Raw genomic sequence first — 15227 nt, forward strand, 5'->3', positions numbered from 1 at the left:
ATTACGACAGAGCTAATCCAGCCCATAGCTTTAAAACTGGTTTGCTGAACCAAAGCCTTTGAATGTGTTTGGTTGTGGAAGTTTATGTACGAGACTGTTTGGTGGGTATGTATGTGGCTGTTTTATATGCAGTTGACGCATGTCTGAGTCCATTTCTGTATTTGTGTTTATGTACAAGCCCCATGTTTTATTGAGCTGGTGTTTATAATCTGTTGCTACATGAAATCTGTATTATATCTGACTCACGACCCCTCTATTACCATCATACTGCACAGGAAGTGACATCGTACGGACTGATTGACAGGTTTTAGAGGGGAGATCAAAGATGGATGCATGTTAGTATAATCTCCGGTCTTTTAAATCTGAAGGTACAGTCATGTTTGTGGGGTCAGGGTCTTTTTTTTTTCCCCTCTCCGGTCTTATATCCTCAGACTGAGAGGTCTTTCTATGTTAGTTTGTATACTTTTATATAAAGGAAAAAAAGTGTAAATAAAGATGTTAAATAGAATGTATGTGTAGGGTGTACTGCTGTCACATTAGTTCATACTGATATTTTAAGGAAATAAACATTTGTGTTTCCACAAACTCTTGTTCTTTCATTCTTTCACATTTTTTTTGCTTTCATTTCGGTCAGGGGAAACCTGCAGTATCCAGCAAAATTATATACTGATTTCCAGGCCTAAAAAAGCCATAGAAATGAATCCTTAAAAATCATGATAATTTCTGTTGTGAATTTAGAACTTAACTACAGTGTTTCTTCACTTACTGTATTGAGTGAAATATAAGTATATTAGTAGGATTTGTACCTTACATGCATCAGATTGATATTATATGACCATTCCTGAATTATGACAACTAAAAATAAACAAAATTGAACTTTAGGAAGGTTAAGATACTATTTAAAACCATTGAATGGTGGATAATATATCATTTCGTGGAGAGCAGCGCCCTCTATCGTGCATTATTTGGATTCAACTGCGCGTGAAATAAACCACTAATTTTTATTGATAGGAAAATGTACAAGGCTAATGATGATAAATGTGTATTAAAAAAGTATATAATGAGATTAAAAAAGTATAAAATGAGATTAAAAAAGTAACAAAAGTGTGTGTGTGTATATATATATATATATATATATATATATATATATATATAGACATTAGATATACATTTTTTTAATAATGTGTTAAAGATCAGGCTCACTTGACACAGACTGTCTTCATTTTTTTTTAATATTTTATAATGTGCTGATATAGGCTACATAGTTGTATGACACTTCCTGGTGATTTTTTATATTACATATATGAATATTATAAACATATCAAATCTTAAGAAAAACTACTGCTAAATCAGCCTGACTTGTGAAAGCGAATGTCTACTACAAACGGTGTTCATAGTTTTGAAAATGTGTGTTTATTTTTTGAAATGTCGTTATGATTCAGGATATTTGGCTTATAAAAACAAACATGCGCGCGCGGTGTCCTTTCCTGACGTGGCGGCGCGAGACGCGTACACACACCTCCTCTCGTGGGCAGCCGCTATTGGACGCGCACTGTCTAATAATGTTCAACTTGGAGGCGCAGGTGCCAAACCGAAACTGCCCGCATGTAAATTTCATATTCAGTTTTCAAGGCAATGCTTAAACAACGCATAACAAGCTAAGAGTTTCGGTGAGCTCTTCCTGTTATCAAGTTAAAAATAGTAGCCCATCTCTGACAATAGTGAACTCAGTGCTTATTCACTGAAGTTCTTGCATAAGGTAAGGTAGCCAACTTTTAACTGTGCAGTGTGTTGAAGAAATATCGGAGACTAAATATAGTGTACATAGGCTATTTTATACGTTTTAAAAACATTTTAAAACTACAACAGTAACATACTATGCTCGGGTACTGATTTGAAATCTCTGTCATGTTAAATGTACAGGCAGCGATGCCTCAAATCACGTCAGGTGTGATCATGCAGCTGACGCTGCTGCTGTCCGCTTTACCTGCGCAGTATCTCATCTCCAGATGGACAAGCGGCACCGCAGCACAACGACACATCGCCACTCAGAGGTAAACACAGACACAAACAACACAAACTTTTTTTTTCTATTCATCAAAGAATCCTGAAAAAATGTATCAAAAATTTTCAACATTGATAATAATAATAAATGTTTCTTGAGCACCAAATCTGCATATTAGAATGATTTTTGAAGGATCATGTGACACTGATGACTGGAGTAATGATGCTTAAAATACAGCTTTGCCATCAAAGGAATTATTTTAAAGTAGAAAACAGTTATTTCAAATTGTAATAATATTTCACAGTATTACTGTTTTCATAGTATTTTGATCAAATAAATGCAGCCTTGGTGAGCATAAGTTCTTCTGTCAAAAACGTTAAAAATCTTACCAACTGTAAAATTTTGAATGTTAAAGGCATAGTTCACCCAAAAATGAAAATTTGTCATTAATTACTCACCCTCATATTGCTCCAAACCCTTAAGATTTTCGTTCATCTTCAGAACACAAATGAAGATCTTTTTGATGAAATCAGAGAGCTTTCTGTCCCTCCATAGACTGCCTTCACAACTGACACTTTGACGCTTCAAAAAATACATAAAGAGATCATAAAATTAATCCATATGAATTGAGTGGTTTAGTCCAAATTTTCTGAAGAGACTCAATCACTTTATATGATGAACATATTGAATTTAGCCTTTTATTCACATATAAACATTGATCAGAGAACATAAACAAGTTCAACCGAACCTGCTTGATGCGCGAGAACAAGCCTCTTGCAGAAGCTCAAACGTGCTGCGTAACACGAGAATGAACCTCATTGGTTCTTGCGGAAGCTCAAACGTGCTGCGTAACACATGAAATCAAACCTCATTGGTCCTTATGGAAGCTCAAATGTGCTGCGTTACATGAGAATGAACCTCATTGGATCTTGCGGAAGCTCAAACGTGCTGCATAACACATGAAAACAAACCTCATTGGTCCTTACGGAAGCTCAAGTGTGCTGCGTAACATGAGAATGAACCTCATTGGTTCTTGCGGAAGCTCAAACGTGCTGCATAACACATGAAAACAAACCTCATTGGTCCTTATGGAAGCTCAAGTGGGCTGCGTAACACGAGAATGAACTTCATTGGTCCTTGCGGAAGCTCAAACATGCTGCATAACACATGAAAACAAACTTCATTGGTCCTTATGGAAGCTCAAGTGTGCTGCGTAACACGAGAATGAACCTCATTGGTTCTTGCGGAAGCTCAAACATGCTGCATAACACATGAAAACAAACCTCATTGGTACTTATGGAAACTCAAGTGGGCTGCGTAACACGAGAATGAACTTCATTGGTCCTTGCGGAAGCTCAAACATGCTGCATAACACATGAAAACAAACTTCATTGGTCCTTATGGAAGCTCAAGTGGGCTGCGTAACACGAGAATGAACTTCATTGGTCCTTGCGGAAGCTCAAACATGCTGCATAACACATGAAAACAAACCTCATTGGTCCTTATGGAAGCTCAAGTGTGCTGCGTAACACGAGAATGAACCTCATTGGTTCTTGCGGAAGCTCAAATGTGCTGCGTTACATGAGAATGAACCTCATTGGTTCTTGCGGAAGCTCAAACGTGCTGCATAACACATGAAAACAAACCTCATTGGTCCTTATGAAAGCTCAAGTGTGCTGCGTAACACGAGAATGAACCTCATTGGTTCTTGCGGAAGCTCAAACGTGCTGCGTAACACGAGAATGAACCTCATTGGTTCTTGCGGAAGCTCAAACGTGCTGCATAACACATGAAATCAAACCTCATTGGTCCTTATGGAAGCTCAAGTGTGCTGTGTAACACAAGAATGAACTTCATTGGTCCTTATGGAAGCTCAAGTGTGCTGTGTAACACAAGAATGAACTTCATTGGTCCTTACGGAAGCTCAAACGTGCTGCATAACACATGAAATCAAACCTCATTGGTCCTTATGGAAGCTCAAATGTGCTGCGTTACATGAGAATGAACCTCATTGGTTCTTGCGGAAGCTCAAATGTGCTGCATAACACATGAAATCAAACCTCATTGGTCCTTACGGAAGCTCAAATGTGCTGCGTTACATGAGAATGAACCTCATTGGTTCTTGCGGAAGCTCAAACGTGCTGCATAACACATGAAAACAAACCTCATTGGTCCTTATGGAAGCTCAAGTGTGCTGTGTAACACAAGAATGAACTTCATTGGTCCTTACGGAAGCTCAAACGTGCTGCATAACACATGAAAACAAACCTCATTGGTCCTTACAGAAGCTCAAATGTGCTGCGTAACACGAGAATGAACCTCATTGGTTCTTGCGGAAGCTCAAACGTGCTGCGTAACACGAGAATGAACCTCATTGGTTCTTGCGGAAGCTCAAACGTGCTGCGTAACACGAGAATGAACCTCATTGGTTCTTGCGGAAGCTCAAACGTGCTGCATAACACATGAAATCAAACCTCATTGGTCCTTATGGAAGCTCAAATGTGCTGCGTTACATGAGAATGAACTTCATTGGTCCTTGCGGAAGCTCAAACATGCTGCATAACACATGAAAACAAACCTCATTGGTCCTTACAGAAGCTCAAATGTGCTGCGTAACACGAGAATGAACCTCATTGGTTCTTGCGGAAGCTCAAACGTGCTGTGTAACACGAGAATGAACCTCATTGGTTCTTGCGGAAGCTCAAACGTGCTGCGTAACACGAGAATGAACCTCATTGGTTCTTGCGGAAGCTCAAACGTGCTGCATAACACATGAAATCAAACCTCATTGGTCCTTACGGAAGCTCAAATGTGCTGCGTTACATGAGAATGAACCTCATTGGTTCTTGCGGAAGCTCAAACGTGCTGCATAACACATGAAATCAAACCTCATTGGTCCTTACGGAAGCTCAAATGTGCTGCGTTACATGAGAATGAACCTCATTGGATCTTGCGGAAGCTCAAACGTGCTGCATAACACATGAAATCAAACCTCATTGGTCCTTACGGAAGCTCAAGTGTGCTGTGTAACACAAGAATGAACTTCATTGGTCCTTACGGAAGCTCAAACGTGCTGCATAACACATGAAAACAAACCTCATTGGTCCTTATGGAAGCTCAAATGTGCTGCGTTACATGAGAATGAACTTCATTGGTCCTTGCGGAAGCTCAAACATGCTGCATAACACATGAAAACAAACCTCATTGGTCCTTATGGAAGCTCAAATGTGCTGCGTTACATGAGAATGAACTTCATTGGTCCTTGCGGAAGCTCAAACATGCTGCATAACACATGAAAACAAACCTCATTGGTCCTTATGGAAGCTCAAATGTGCTGCGTTACATGAGAATGAACCTCATTGGATCTTGCGGAAGCTCAAACGTGCTGCATAACACATGAAAACAAACCTCATTGGTCCTTAAGGAAGCTCAAATGTGCTGCGTTACATGAGAATGAACCTCATTGGATCTTGCGGAAGCTCAAACGTGCTGCATAACACATGAAAACAAACCTCATTGGTCCTTAAGGAAGCTCAAATGTGCTGCGTTACATGAGAATGAACCTCATTGGATCTTGCGGAAGCTCAAACATGCTGCATAACACATGAAAACAAACCTCATTGGTCCTTACGGAAGCTCAAATGTGCTGCGTTACATGAGAATGAACCTCATTGGATCTTGCGGAAGCTCAAACGTGCTGCATAACACATGAAATCAAACCTCATTGGTCCTTACGGAAGCTCAAATGTGCTGCGTTACACGAGAATGAACCTCATTGGTTCTTGCGGAAGCTCAAACATGCTGCATAACACATGAAATCAAACCTCATTGGTCCTTATGGAAGCTCAAGTGTGCTGCGTAACACGAGAATGGCTCAAACACGAGAACAAGCTCAAAAGTGCTGTGTAACATGAGAATGAACCTCATTGGTTCTTGCGGAACTCTGTATGACAGGCCTGGTCACCAAATCTTTTATGTTTTTAACTATTTTTAATCAACTTTTAGCTTCTTTTCCAATATACTTAAATGGTCATGCGGAGTGACATTATTTTTAACTACAAATGCATTACTAGAGGTTTGAAAAGAAATTCTTAAAGAAAATTATATTTGTCTACAAAGAAATTTCAAGCATTAAAGCTTAAGCTTTTAGAGCTACAGTAACAGCATGTCCAAAAGTGTGACTGGTACTGTACTTCATAATCTCTTAATTAATAAAAGAGACAGAATGTTTAATAGTATAGAGTGTCACATGTCACAGTATATGCTGCTCTTTAAAATATCCCATTCTATATTCCATATTCAGTATCCTTGACATGTGGGACTCCATGAGAAAATCCTACTTGAGCACGACTGCTTGGGTCGACTGGCTAAATACCTGGATTCCCAAACTACCGTAAGTGTATGCGATTTCTTTTTTTAAAGTCATTCTGAATGCACTTAAATGCTGAGGTGGGATGTTGTGTGAATTTACAGGTCTTTCGGAGAGGAAGAGGAACACTATACTCTGGAAGAAGCGCTCGCAATCGAGATGTTGATGCATGATAATGAGCAAGGGTACTTTGGAGGTACATGTCTCTGAATTATCTCACAGCAGTCATTTAGATAATATATTCATGTAATCTGGCATTTAAAGTTGGTTTGATTAGGGGAAAAATAGAAGTAACAGAACATAACAGATGTGTTTCTATGTGATCAGTCTCAAAGGAGGTGCGAAGCCCCAGGCCGGCATACGTGCTGCACCGTGTAGGTCAAGTTATCATGGAGACGCAGAATAAAATGATTGGGGTGATAGTGGGCTGGGATGCAGGACTCCGAGCTCCCCCAGAGTGGACCAAGAGAAAGAAATTCTCGGATTCAGAGGTTTGTTAAACAGATAATCGCTGTTTGTCATAAATGTCATAACCTGAAACCACAGGAATATAACAGTAGTCCGTTAAAAAGCTGTATTTGTGTGTAGCTGGAGAGAGCCAAGGACACTCCTCATTACAGAATTCTGTTCATGGGGCCTGATTCCTCATCAATACTGATCGGATACATACCCCAGTTTAACTTGAAGCTCTTTCAAGGCTTTGAGGTGCAGAGAAATCCTTTATGTTTTTTCCCCTCTATATTTTTAACTTTTGTGTTCACCTTGTCTTTAAGGTTGTCTGGACTTAATCAGTCTTAATCTTAATCAGTGTTTGTGTCTGTCTTGTGCCATAGCCGGACATTCCTACTCTAGAGCGCTATTTTTCACACTTCGATGGGGAAAAGTTTGTTATGGAGGAATGGTTGCAAGAAATCTACCCTCACGACTGAAGGAGTAAAAAAACGAGGGGTTTTAAAACACCTGGAATCACAGACACGATGCCTGCTATTCTTCATTGACAGTATTGATTCTTTTAAAGCGATGAAAAAAAGGAGGCAAGTAAATTTGAGAGATATATCTTGTTCACATTCCCCCATATGCATATGCACTGAACAATTTCAGTTATTAAACCAAAGAACTAAAAAACCCTCATCACATTTATATTTTTTAAAATGAGAAACATCTTAAAGATGTTGCAAGGGATATGTAAAATTATGAAAATAACTATTTGTGATGTCAAAGCAAAATTATAGACTGCATGTTGATCTGACTCAAATGTGTTCCAGGATGAATGAATTTAGATGTCAATATGATATAGCCTATTTATTTAGAACAAAACAGAAGGATTTGTTGTGTAAAACAGTATTGAGAATGTGATAAAAACAGTGTTCAAAGTAAAGCCATAAATACAAACATTATTTCTTAATAAAGTTTAATTTATTTAAAACATGCCTTCTCGAAATGTTGTCTTTCATGTTGTGTCCATCAGTCTGTGTCATTCCCATAATACCTTGAGAGACACCGAGTAGAGTGTGTTTAGATAATAAAAAACCCATAAACAGTGCTATATAAAATAATGCTCTAAAACACATAATAATAATGATAATAATAATAATAATAATTACAGTCCCAATCATATTAGGTCTTACTTTTTTTCTTGAACCCCTGTGGGTTATTCATCTTTATGAGAATAATCAGATATTTTACTTAATAAAATTAATAAGTTTTATCTGTACAAAATGACATGCACAAAAGAACAAGTTATGTAAAATGATCAAAAGTCGAGCTCTTACCACAACAACACGTGAACACAGAGAATTCACAACATTTTATTACAAAGTGTTCCGTTATAATGTTATGTAAATGAAGTCCCCAGTTATTAATGATCGTGCATTGCTGTTTGGCTGCCAGTGGTGTGGTCCCTTCTAAATGAAGCCAATAATTCTGCCGATCTAACTACTTTGGGATCAAATAAATTTGTAGTTCTGACGACTGTTGAAACGGCTAACAGCACCACATATCCAAGATATATTATAAACTTGTTGTGAACCTTCTGAGAGTGTTTCGTTGGCCTTCCTCTGGTAATTGTAGCTGCTGTCACCATAGACTTTAACAGGGCGCGCAGCTGTGACCGGTCCCAAATATGGCGGCGATAGAATACAGTGACGTCACATGAAACCCATGTATAGCAGTCATAAGAGTAATGTGGTCGCTCATTATGATCCTGTGTTGATTTCAAACGCTTAAGAGCAGGTGGTTGTCAGTATCTCACTGTTTGTCGCCCAAGCAAGAACAGATTCGATTACATTTGAGGTTCAAAACGCTCGTCCCCATTAAACTCTTTGGAAATATGCTTATGGCACATAAATCAGAGTTGTTTAATAAGTATTTTTGCGTTTTTGTTAAATTTCCAAAGAGTACACAAGCTGTACACATTTCGAAAGCATAACGAATGGACTAATTAACAATCTGACAGTTTCAGTGATCGATTAGTAGGCCTATTAAGATAAATCAAATTAAGCCTCATTTTAATCTTAAACTGGAAAAACATAGCCTAAACAACTTAAACAAATGGCAAGTCATATAATTCACTTTTTAAAGGATGGGTCATATTATGGCTTTAAAATCCAAAACTTTAGTAGGCCTTTTTTGTAGTTCACCTGTATATATTCATTGGCTTATATTGTGTTTTTAAATCCCTTATTTTAGTCTTTTATTTTCAGTACCCAAGCCTCTTGTCTGCTGTTTTGAGATACTTGTATTCTTAGTTATTAATATCCTGATTTTGTGCTCATGCTTTTTGACATTTCCTGCCAGCTGTGTGGATTATTTAATAATTTAATTGATATTCATTTATTTGAACAGCTTGGGTTTTTAGGCTTTTCTGTTTCGTTCTAACATTATGGAACATGGCAAGCAAATTTTGGGACAAAAGGAGAAATAAAATGAGGATCAATATCGGCGTGGCGTTTCCGAGATGGTGAGAGCTTTGCGACAACTTTGACTTGACAGAAGTTAACGCCGCTCTTGCACGTTATTAGACAGGTAACGTTAAGCAAATGTACATAAGACAAATTAATGTTGTAGCCTATAGCTAACATTATAACATGATGAAATGTTAGAGTATCATCAGTATTACATTCTAATGTTGATCTAAGCTCTCATACAGCAAACAATACTAATACATAGAATAACATTACAACTTCCAATGCAGTTTAGTATGATAGTATAACGTGAGACCAAGTGAAACAGTGCTGCTTTACCTCACAATTTTAATTAGTCAAATAACACTGACCTGTATTAGTAGTATTTCAGATTTGCGAGTAACGTTAGTTTGGTAGAATGAAATGTGCTCATTCCTTTATATCCACTGGGACTCGCATGTGGCACTGATATCTGTTTCTCATTAGCAATCGCGGGCGCGATTCTCGGCCACGCCCTGCTTTACACTACAGTCATGTTAAAAACTGCATTCACTCATCCATAAACATTCACTGCGTCATCAATCTATGCCATTTGTTATTGTTTTGAAGAGGTTAGCGACCCCTAGCGGTGAACAAAATACATATTGTGCCTTTAAAGGTGCTAAAGAGGATCTTTTCGTCGACTGAGAAACCAAAGACTGTTAGTGAGTTTTTGAAATGAGCGCATGCGTAAGAACAACCCCCCTCCTTCTCAGCTCATTTTGAGGAAACGCCTCCCAAAACTCATGCACAAGTATTGGAACACGAGTGTTTACCACCGGCATTCGCTGTGTCGTGTTAGTGGATTCATTATGTCGGACTCACCGCATGTAACTCAGAATCTGCAGTTGTTACTCCTGTCTCCTGACAAAAACATTGCCTGCGGCGCCTGTAGAGTTTGGAAAGTTACTGGAGCGCGCAGCCGCGCACGTCTCACACAAAGAACGTAATGGCAGTGATTGACAAGCCAGAGGGCCAATTGTTTACGTGATGATCGCATAAACAATTGGCTGATGTTTTTAAGGCCCTACCTCGTGCACAGATGATGTATATTAATATTATTATTTTCAGTGCACCTAATAAATAGTCTTTTATCAGTTAGTAAAGACAGTTTCAAGTAATATTGCAAAAATGTATAAAACAAAACATCCTCTTTAGCACCTTTAACTGAATAAAGATAACCTTGTTTCTTAAAGCGGAGCTCAGTAAGATTTGTAAAGCTACCCCTACCGGTTCCTTCAGTGAATCACACTGTCGTAAATACTCCAAGCGCAGCTCTGGACTACAACGACTACAACGTTCACCAGCGCAGTAGTTTTGCAAATACAGTACAAGAAATCTCGATGGAGGTGGGTAATTTTTGAAATTGTCTTATAAAGTCATAATATATACATTGTATTTGAATTACCGTAAAGCACAAGGCGTGAACGTGAACATGAGGCGAGATTGTGTCGGGTCGGCGCAGCTCAACTTGCAAGTGCTGTTTTCTGGCGTAGACGTGCCAGAGGGGGTTAGTGCACGCAAAATTAAATAACTCAAATACACCTATGAATGATACCAATTGTGGAAAGTATTACAAGTCAATTAACCATCGTATGGACTTTTTATGAAGTAACTATTTATGAAGATAAAAAAGTTACTTAGTTCTGCTTTAACTTACTCCAAAACAAATACCGGAGACCTTACTGTATGTTGTGTTCCCCCTCTTGTTGTTTACAGTCATCAGGTCATCAGGTCTGCTCTTCTCTCTATGCAGACCTCTTTGCCCTTAGTTTATTTCCTCTTCTATCTAGAGAAGTAATAGCTACAAACCCTACAGTTTTTTTATCCAGCTTTTTCTCCTAATGGATTTTCACAAAGCCCAAAATGAATCTGTTTAGGTCATGCAAGATTACCATGGCAGATGATAAACACTCTCCTTCAAATTTTAAAGGAGGCAGAGCAAGGAATGAATGTCTTGTTCAGTGTCATGAAGACACATAGCAAGTGAAATAGAACTTGAAGACAGATCAAGCATTACAGAAATGAGTATTTTCATTATTTTACCAGCTATAAACCAGCTATACCAGCTATATTTTCATTATAGATACCAGTCTATCTTATAGACCTCGAATTTTTGTTTTTAGAAATACGAGAACAATTATGTAATTTAATAACCAAACAAGTATGTCATCCACTATGTGTGCAAGATGCATACATGCATAATTATACAAGTATGTATTATTCAAACACTGTCTCATCTAATTCATTTATTAGACTTTCAGATTTCAACAGTGTTTTCTAACATGCAAATGTGATTTTACCAGTATGCTTGAGTACTGCTCAATTAATTGGCTTGGACCAAGTTTTTAGCATTATCTTTTGAGTTGCACACAGTGCAATTCCATATACTGGGTTGGAAAATTTATTTAGTCTGTTAAAACATCAGTAGGAACATGTGGTTATCTTTATGTTAGGCACTTTTGTGATACTGGTGGTCCTCTATGGTGCTCACTTCATAGGACTAAGTGTTAACAGGTTTTGTCAGCAGATACTTGAAATAAAATTACATGTTGATTATTTTTTTATTGCTACACAAAAACTTCAAAATTTCCTCCTGTTGTTGTCCTTTGGTCGCAATTCAAAGGTCACAAACACACGTGAAGAGGCAGAGACTAATGTAACCCCAGTCCTCTGATGTAGTGATAAAGGAGAGCCAGTGACTTCATGCTGGCCGCTGGTCCACTCTCGTGATTCCTCCTCACGTACAAGCAGCGGGCGTCCCAGAGCTTGTCCCAGAATGCCACACGCCTCACTGGCTTTTAGCCGAGCGTTGTCCACGGCTTCCAAACATACTCGCCGCCTGCATTCAAACCATTACAAACAGGCATGTTACTTTATTTTATACGGAAGATGGCTGGTCTGGAGGTTTACATGAAGACTGATATTGTTTACCTTAACAAATTGAGGCTTTCAGCACTGTGACTGTAGTAAGGGTCACCAACACACACGCTTTTGTCTAGTTTTTCAATCAAAACTGAGCGTGCACTCTGCATCTTCTCAAAGTCTGAAAACACAACAAGCACCTGCAGGGACAAAGTAGATAAATAAAGAGTAAACGTATCATAAGCTGACAATATAGGACACCTCTATCCATCTTACCTCGGCTTGCATGTGGAAGAGCTCCTCCTCCTCTTTGTAAATGCTTGGCCACAGTGATGTTTTCTTCCTGTTTGGAAAGAAGATACTGGAATTACTTGTTCTTTATTAATTTTTTGTTTAGAAATACACACCTTTTAATCAGTTAGCACCTTGACATCATGCTGTCTTGCAGTCTGTAGGATGTATTCAAGTCTTCGCGTAACGCTGTTAGTCACGTCGTTAACATTTTCTTTACTGTTTTTGACGCTGATGGTCACGGTCGCGCGGTCCGGAGGACACGATAACTCCGCACAGCCCGTCACCTGAACCACTCTTACGCTGCTTTGAATGTGTAAAGGTGTTTGCTTGCGGCCCCGATTGAGCACCGATTCGTTTTCGTCTCGGTAAACATCACCAGCAGTCATTGAAACTGCAGTGAAGACACGAGACGGGCTGTGCGCCATATTTGTTGGTAAACCAACGTGGCGCTATGGCAACTTGTTCAGTGCATGTCGGGAAATGTCGTTGTAGTCGCTTTTTAATACGTCACAACAGCAATGTCTGCAATGTCTGAAGATTTTGTGTTGGCGCAAACTTACTTAAATCTGTATATTTCCAAATACTTAAAATCGTTCGAATAGTTTAAAAGATGCTCCATTTACTCTCATAGATTGTGAAATCAAGTTATTTTTCGAGAACTGACCAGCAGAGGGCAGCACAGATCAACAAACTGACTGTTTGCACAGAGCGTTTGACAGATAGACCTAATTTTGTTAGATAAAAAATTTAAAAATTTGTCACTTACAAAGCACTATATTATTTGAAATTAAAGTTTCAAATGAATTGATTTATGATTTAGATGTGTCAATAGTAAACACTTAGTATGTGATTTCACCATAGGAAAATATATGCATAATAATAATATAATGAAGATTATAATAATAAAAACTTTAATAAAATTAAATAAAACGAAAGCTTCGGTTGAATTAATTTAGATGTGTAAATAGTAAACGCTTAGTATGTGATTATCATCACCATAGGAAAATGTATGCATAATAATAATGATGATAATAAGAGGCTCTAATAATAATAATAATAATAATAATAAGGAATTATTATTATTATTCAACTATAAAAAGTCAATACATTTTAATTTAGACTGACCTGTTTAGTGTTAGAAATATTTTTAATAATTTTACAGCAGTGCATCTATTAACACAGTTTCATCATCCTTTTTATGATTCTTTTTAAGGATCAAGTATACCATAACTGTTATTTTAATGTATGTTAATAATAATACCTGTGTGTGTGTGTGTGTGTGTGTGTGTGTATATATATAAAAATATATATTTATAAAAATTTAGATTTTTTTTTTTGTTACTGGACATATGGACATTGTAGGCTGTTATTTTTTTAAGATTGTAATTGTTTGCAAATGTTGTTTGTTTTATAGCTTATTTATTTATTTCTAAAACACCTTTAGAAATAACCTTTTCGTTTGACCTAACAGTTTGCCTATATCTACCTTTACTAGTTTACCCATTTCATAATGCATACACAAATTCGTAAGATATTGCATAAATGTTTTTATTATTACGCACATTTTTTAAAAATATATTTAATTGTGACACCAAATAAATAAATAATATATATATATATATAATCATTTTTGTTATATTCTGCTTATTATTATACATATTAGAGAGAATTAAAGGCAGACTACAATTCATGCAAGGCCCGTCTGTTTGTTTGTATTAAACCGTGAAGCCCTCTGTCTAATCCCACTCTGAAAATGTGCAGGACGTATTTGTTGATATTGTCTCGGGTTGCGCATAGTTCTATGTTGGCTTTTTGAAACTGTTTATCTGATGATGTGTCTTTGCCAAGATACATGCAATGGCTTCTTTTATTTGCTTAGCCATGTAGGCTTTGACTCTGGATCTCCGCCATTCTGTTGAAGGAAGGAATATTTAATGTTCAAGCTGGGATCGTGGGTGCAGGCGTGGGGTTTGGAGACACTGAGCGCTTCAAACGGACTGATAAGCGATCCGATAAGTTGCGTACGGAAGCACAGCAGTCGAGCTGTGGAAACAAGGAAACAAGGCCAATTCCCAGGAAATGAAAAATAACATAAACTCTTTATCCCTCTCTCTCTGTGGCCTACATGGAGTTAAAAGGAATGACGGTCAGTGTTGGTCATAGTGAATGTGTGCTATTTATGTGCTATTTAACATCTTAATATTCAAATTTAATTTTATTGCACTGCATTGCATTCATTTTGCTGTTATATTTGTTGGTGAATTTAATGTACCTCAGTAGTATTATATTTATAAATAAGGAAAATAGAAACCATTGTCAGTCATTTAATTTTCATCAGAGATCACCTGCATAGTCCACCTGTCTGTGATGTCATGTGACACCTCCGTCCACCTGACCTCTGTCTCACTGATTGGCAGTGGTTGGTCTCGCTTGCTGTGAACCCTGGGAAAATGCGTTTTGACTTGTCTTTCGTGTTCCTGGACATGATTAGAGACTTCAGCAGGGGAGAGGGGGTGCTGAGTCTGCCCGAGGGCATGAATGTATATGTATTTGTGTGTCTTTTCCCATGTGTTAGCCCTGTGGCGCTCCAGTTTAACTCGGATATGTCAGTGACATTGGGAGGCTCTAAAATCCTACTTGTTTGGACAGTGTCAAATTAAGCTAAAGTTTCTATAGCTGGATTTTATAAGACGCAGATTTTGGCATTTACATAGGTCTAAATATTATGTTTTACTTTAGAAGATAAAACTAG

At 37.8% G+C, this 15227-nt stretch overlaps 2 protein-coding genes across 3 annotated transcripts; one reads left to right on the forward strand and one right to left on the reverse strand.

Annotated features, from left to right (window-relative positions):
* Nucleotides 1-1504: 1504 nt before the first annotated feature.
* Nucleotides 1505-7802, forward strand: si:dkey-261l7.2 (uncharacterized protein LOC569751 homolog). 2 transcript variants are annotated; one of them, XM_048179143.1, is made up of 7 exons: nucleotides 1505-1759; nucleotides 1924-2054; nucleotides 6309-6398; nucleotides 6479-6570; nucleotides 6702-6865; nucleotides 6963-7079; nucleotides 7208-7802. In XM_048179143.1, the coding sequence occupies exons 2-7, from the start codon at nucleotides 1930-1932 to the stop codon at nucleotides 7301-7303; spliced, it is 684 nt and encodes a 227-aa protein (XP_048035100.1). In that variant the 5' UTR covers nucleotides 1505-1759; nucleotides 1924-1929; the 3' UTR covers nucleotides 7304-7802. The 2 variants fall into 2 exon arrangements, with proteins under 2 accessions (XP_048035100.1, XP_048035101.1); XM_048179144.1 differs by having other exon boundaries at nucleotides 1505-1670.
* Nucleotides 7803-11704: 3902 nt separating this feature from the next.
* On the reverse strand, nucleotides 11705-12981 carry irak1bp1 (interleukin-1 receptor-associated kinase 1 binding protein 1). The gene is given in 5 exon segments (XM_048178060.1): nucleotides 11705-12158; nucleotides 12251-12381; nucleotides 12458-12487; nucleotides 12489-12524; nucleotides 12607-12981. Coding segments are annotated over 5 exon segments (750 nt in total). The 5' UTR covers nucleotides 12901-12981; the 3' UTR covers nucleotides 11705-11899.
* Between the last annotated feature and the right edge of the window lie 2246 nt (nucleotides 12982-15227).

This window comes from Megalobrama amblycephala, linkage group LG24, assembly GCF_018812025.1.
Source record: "Megalobrama amblycephala isolate DHTTF-2021 linkage group LG24, ASM1881202v1, whole genome shotgun sequence".
Taxonomy (NCBI): Eukaryota; Metazoa; Chordata; class Actinopteri; order Cypriniformes; family Xenocyprididae; genus Megalobrama; species Megalobrama amblycephala.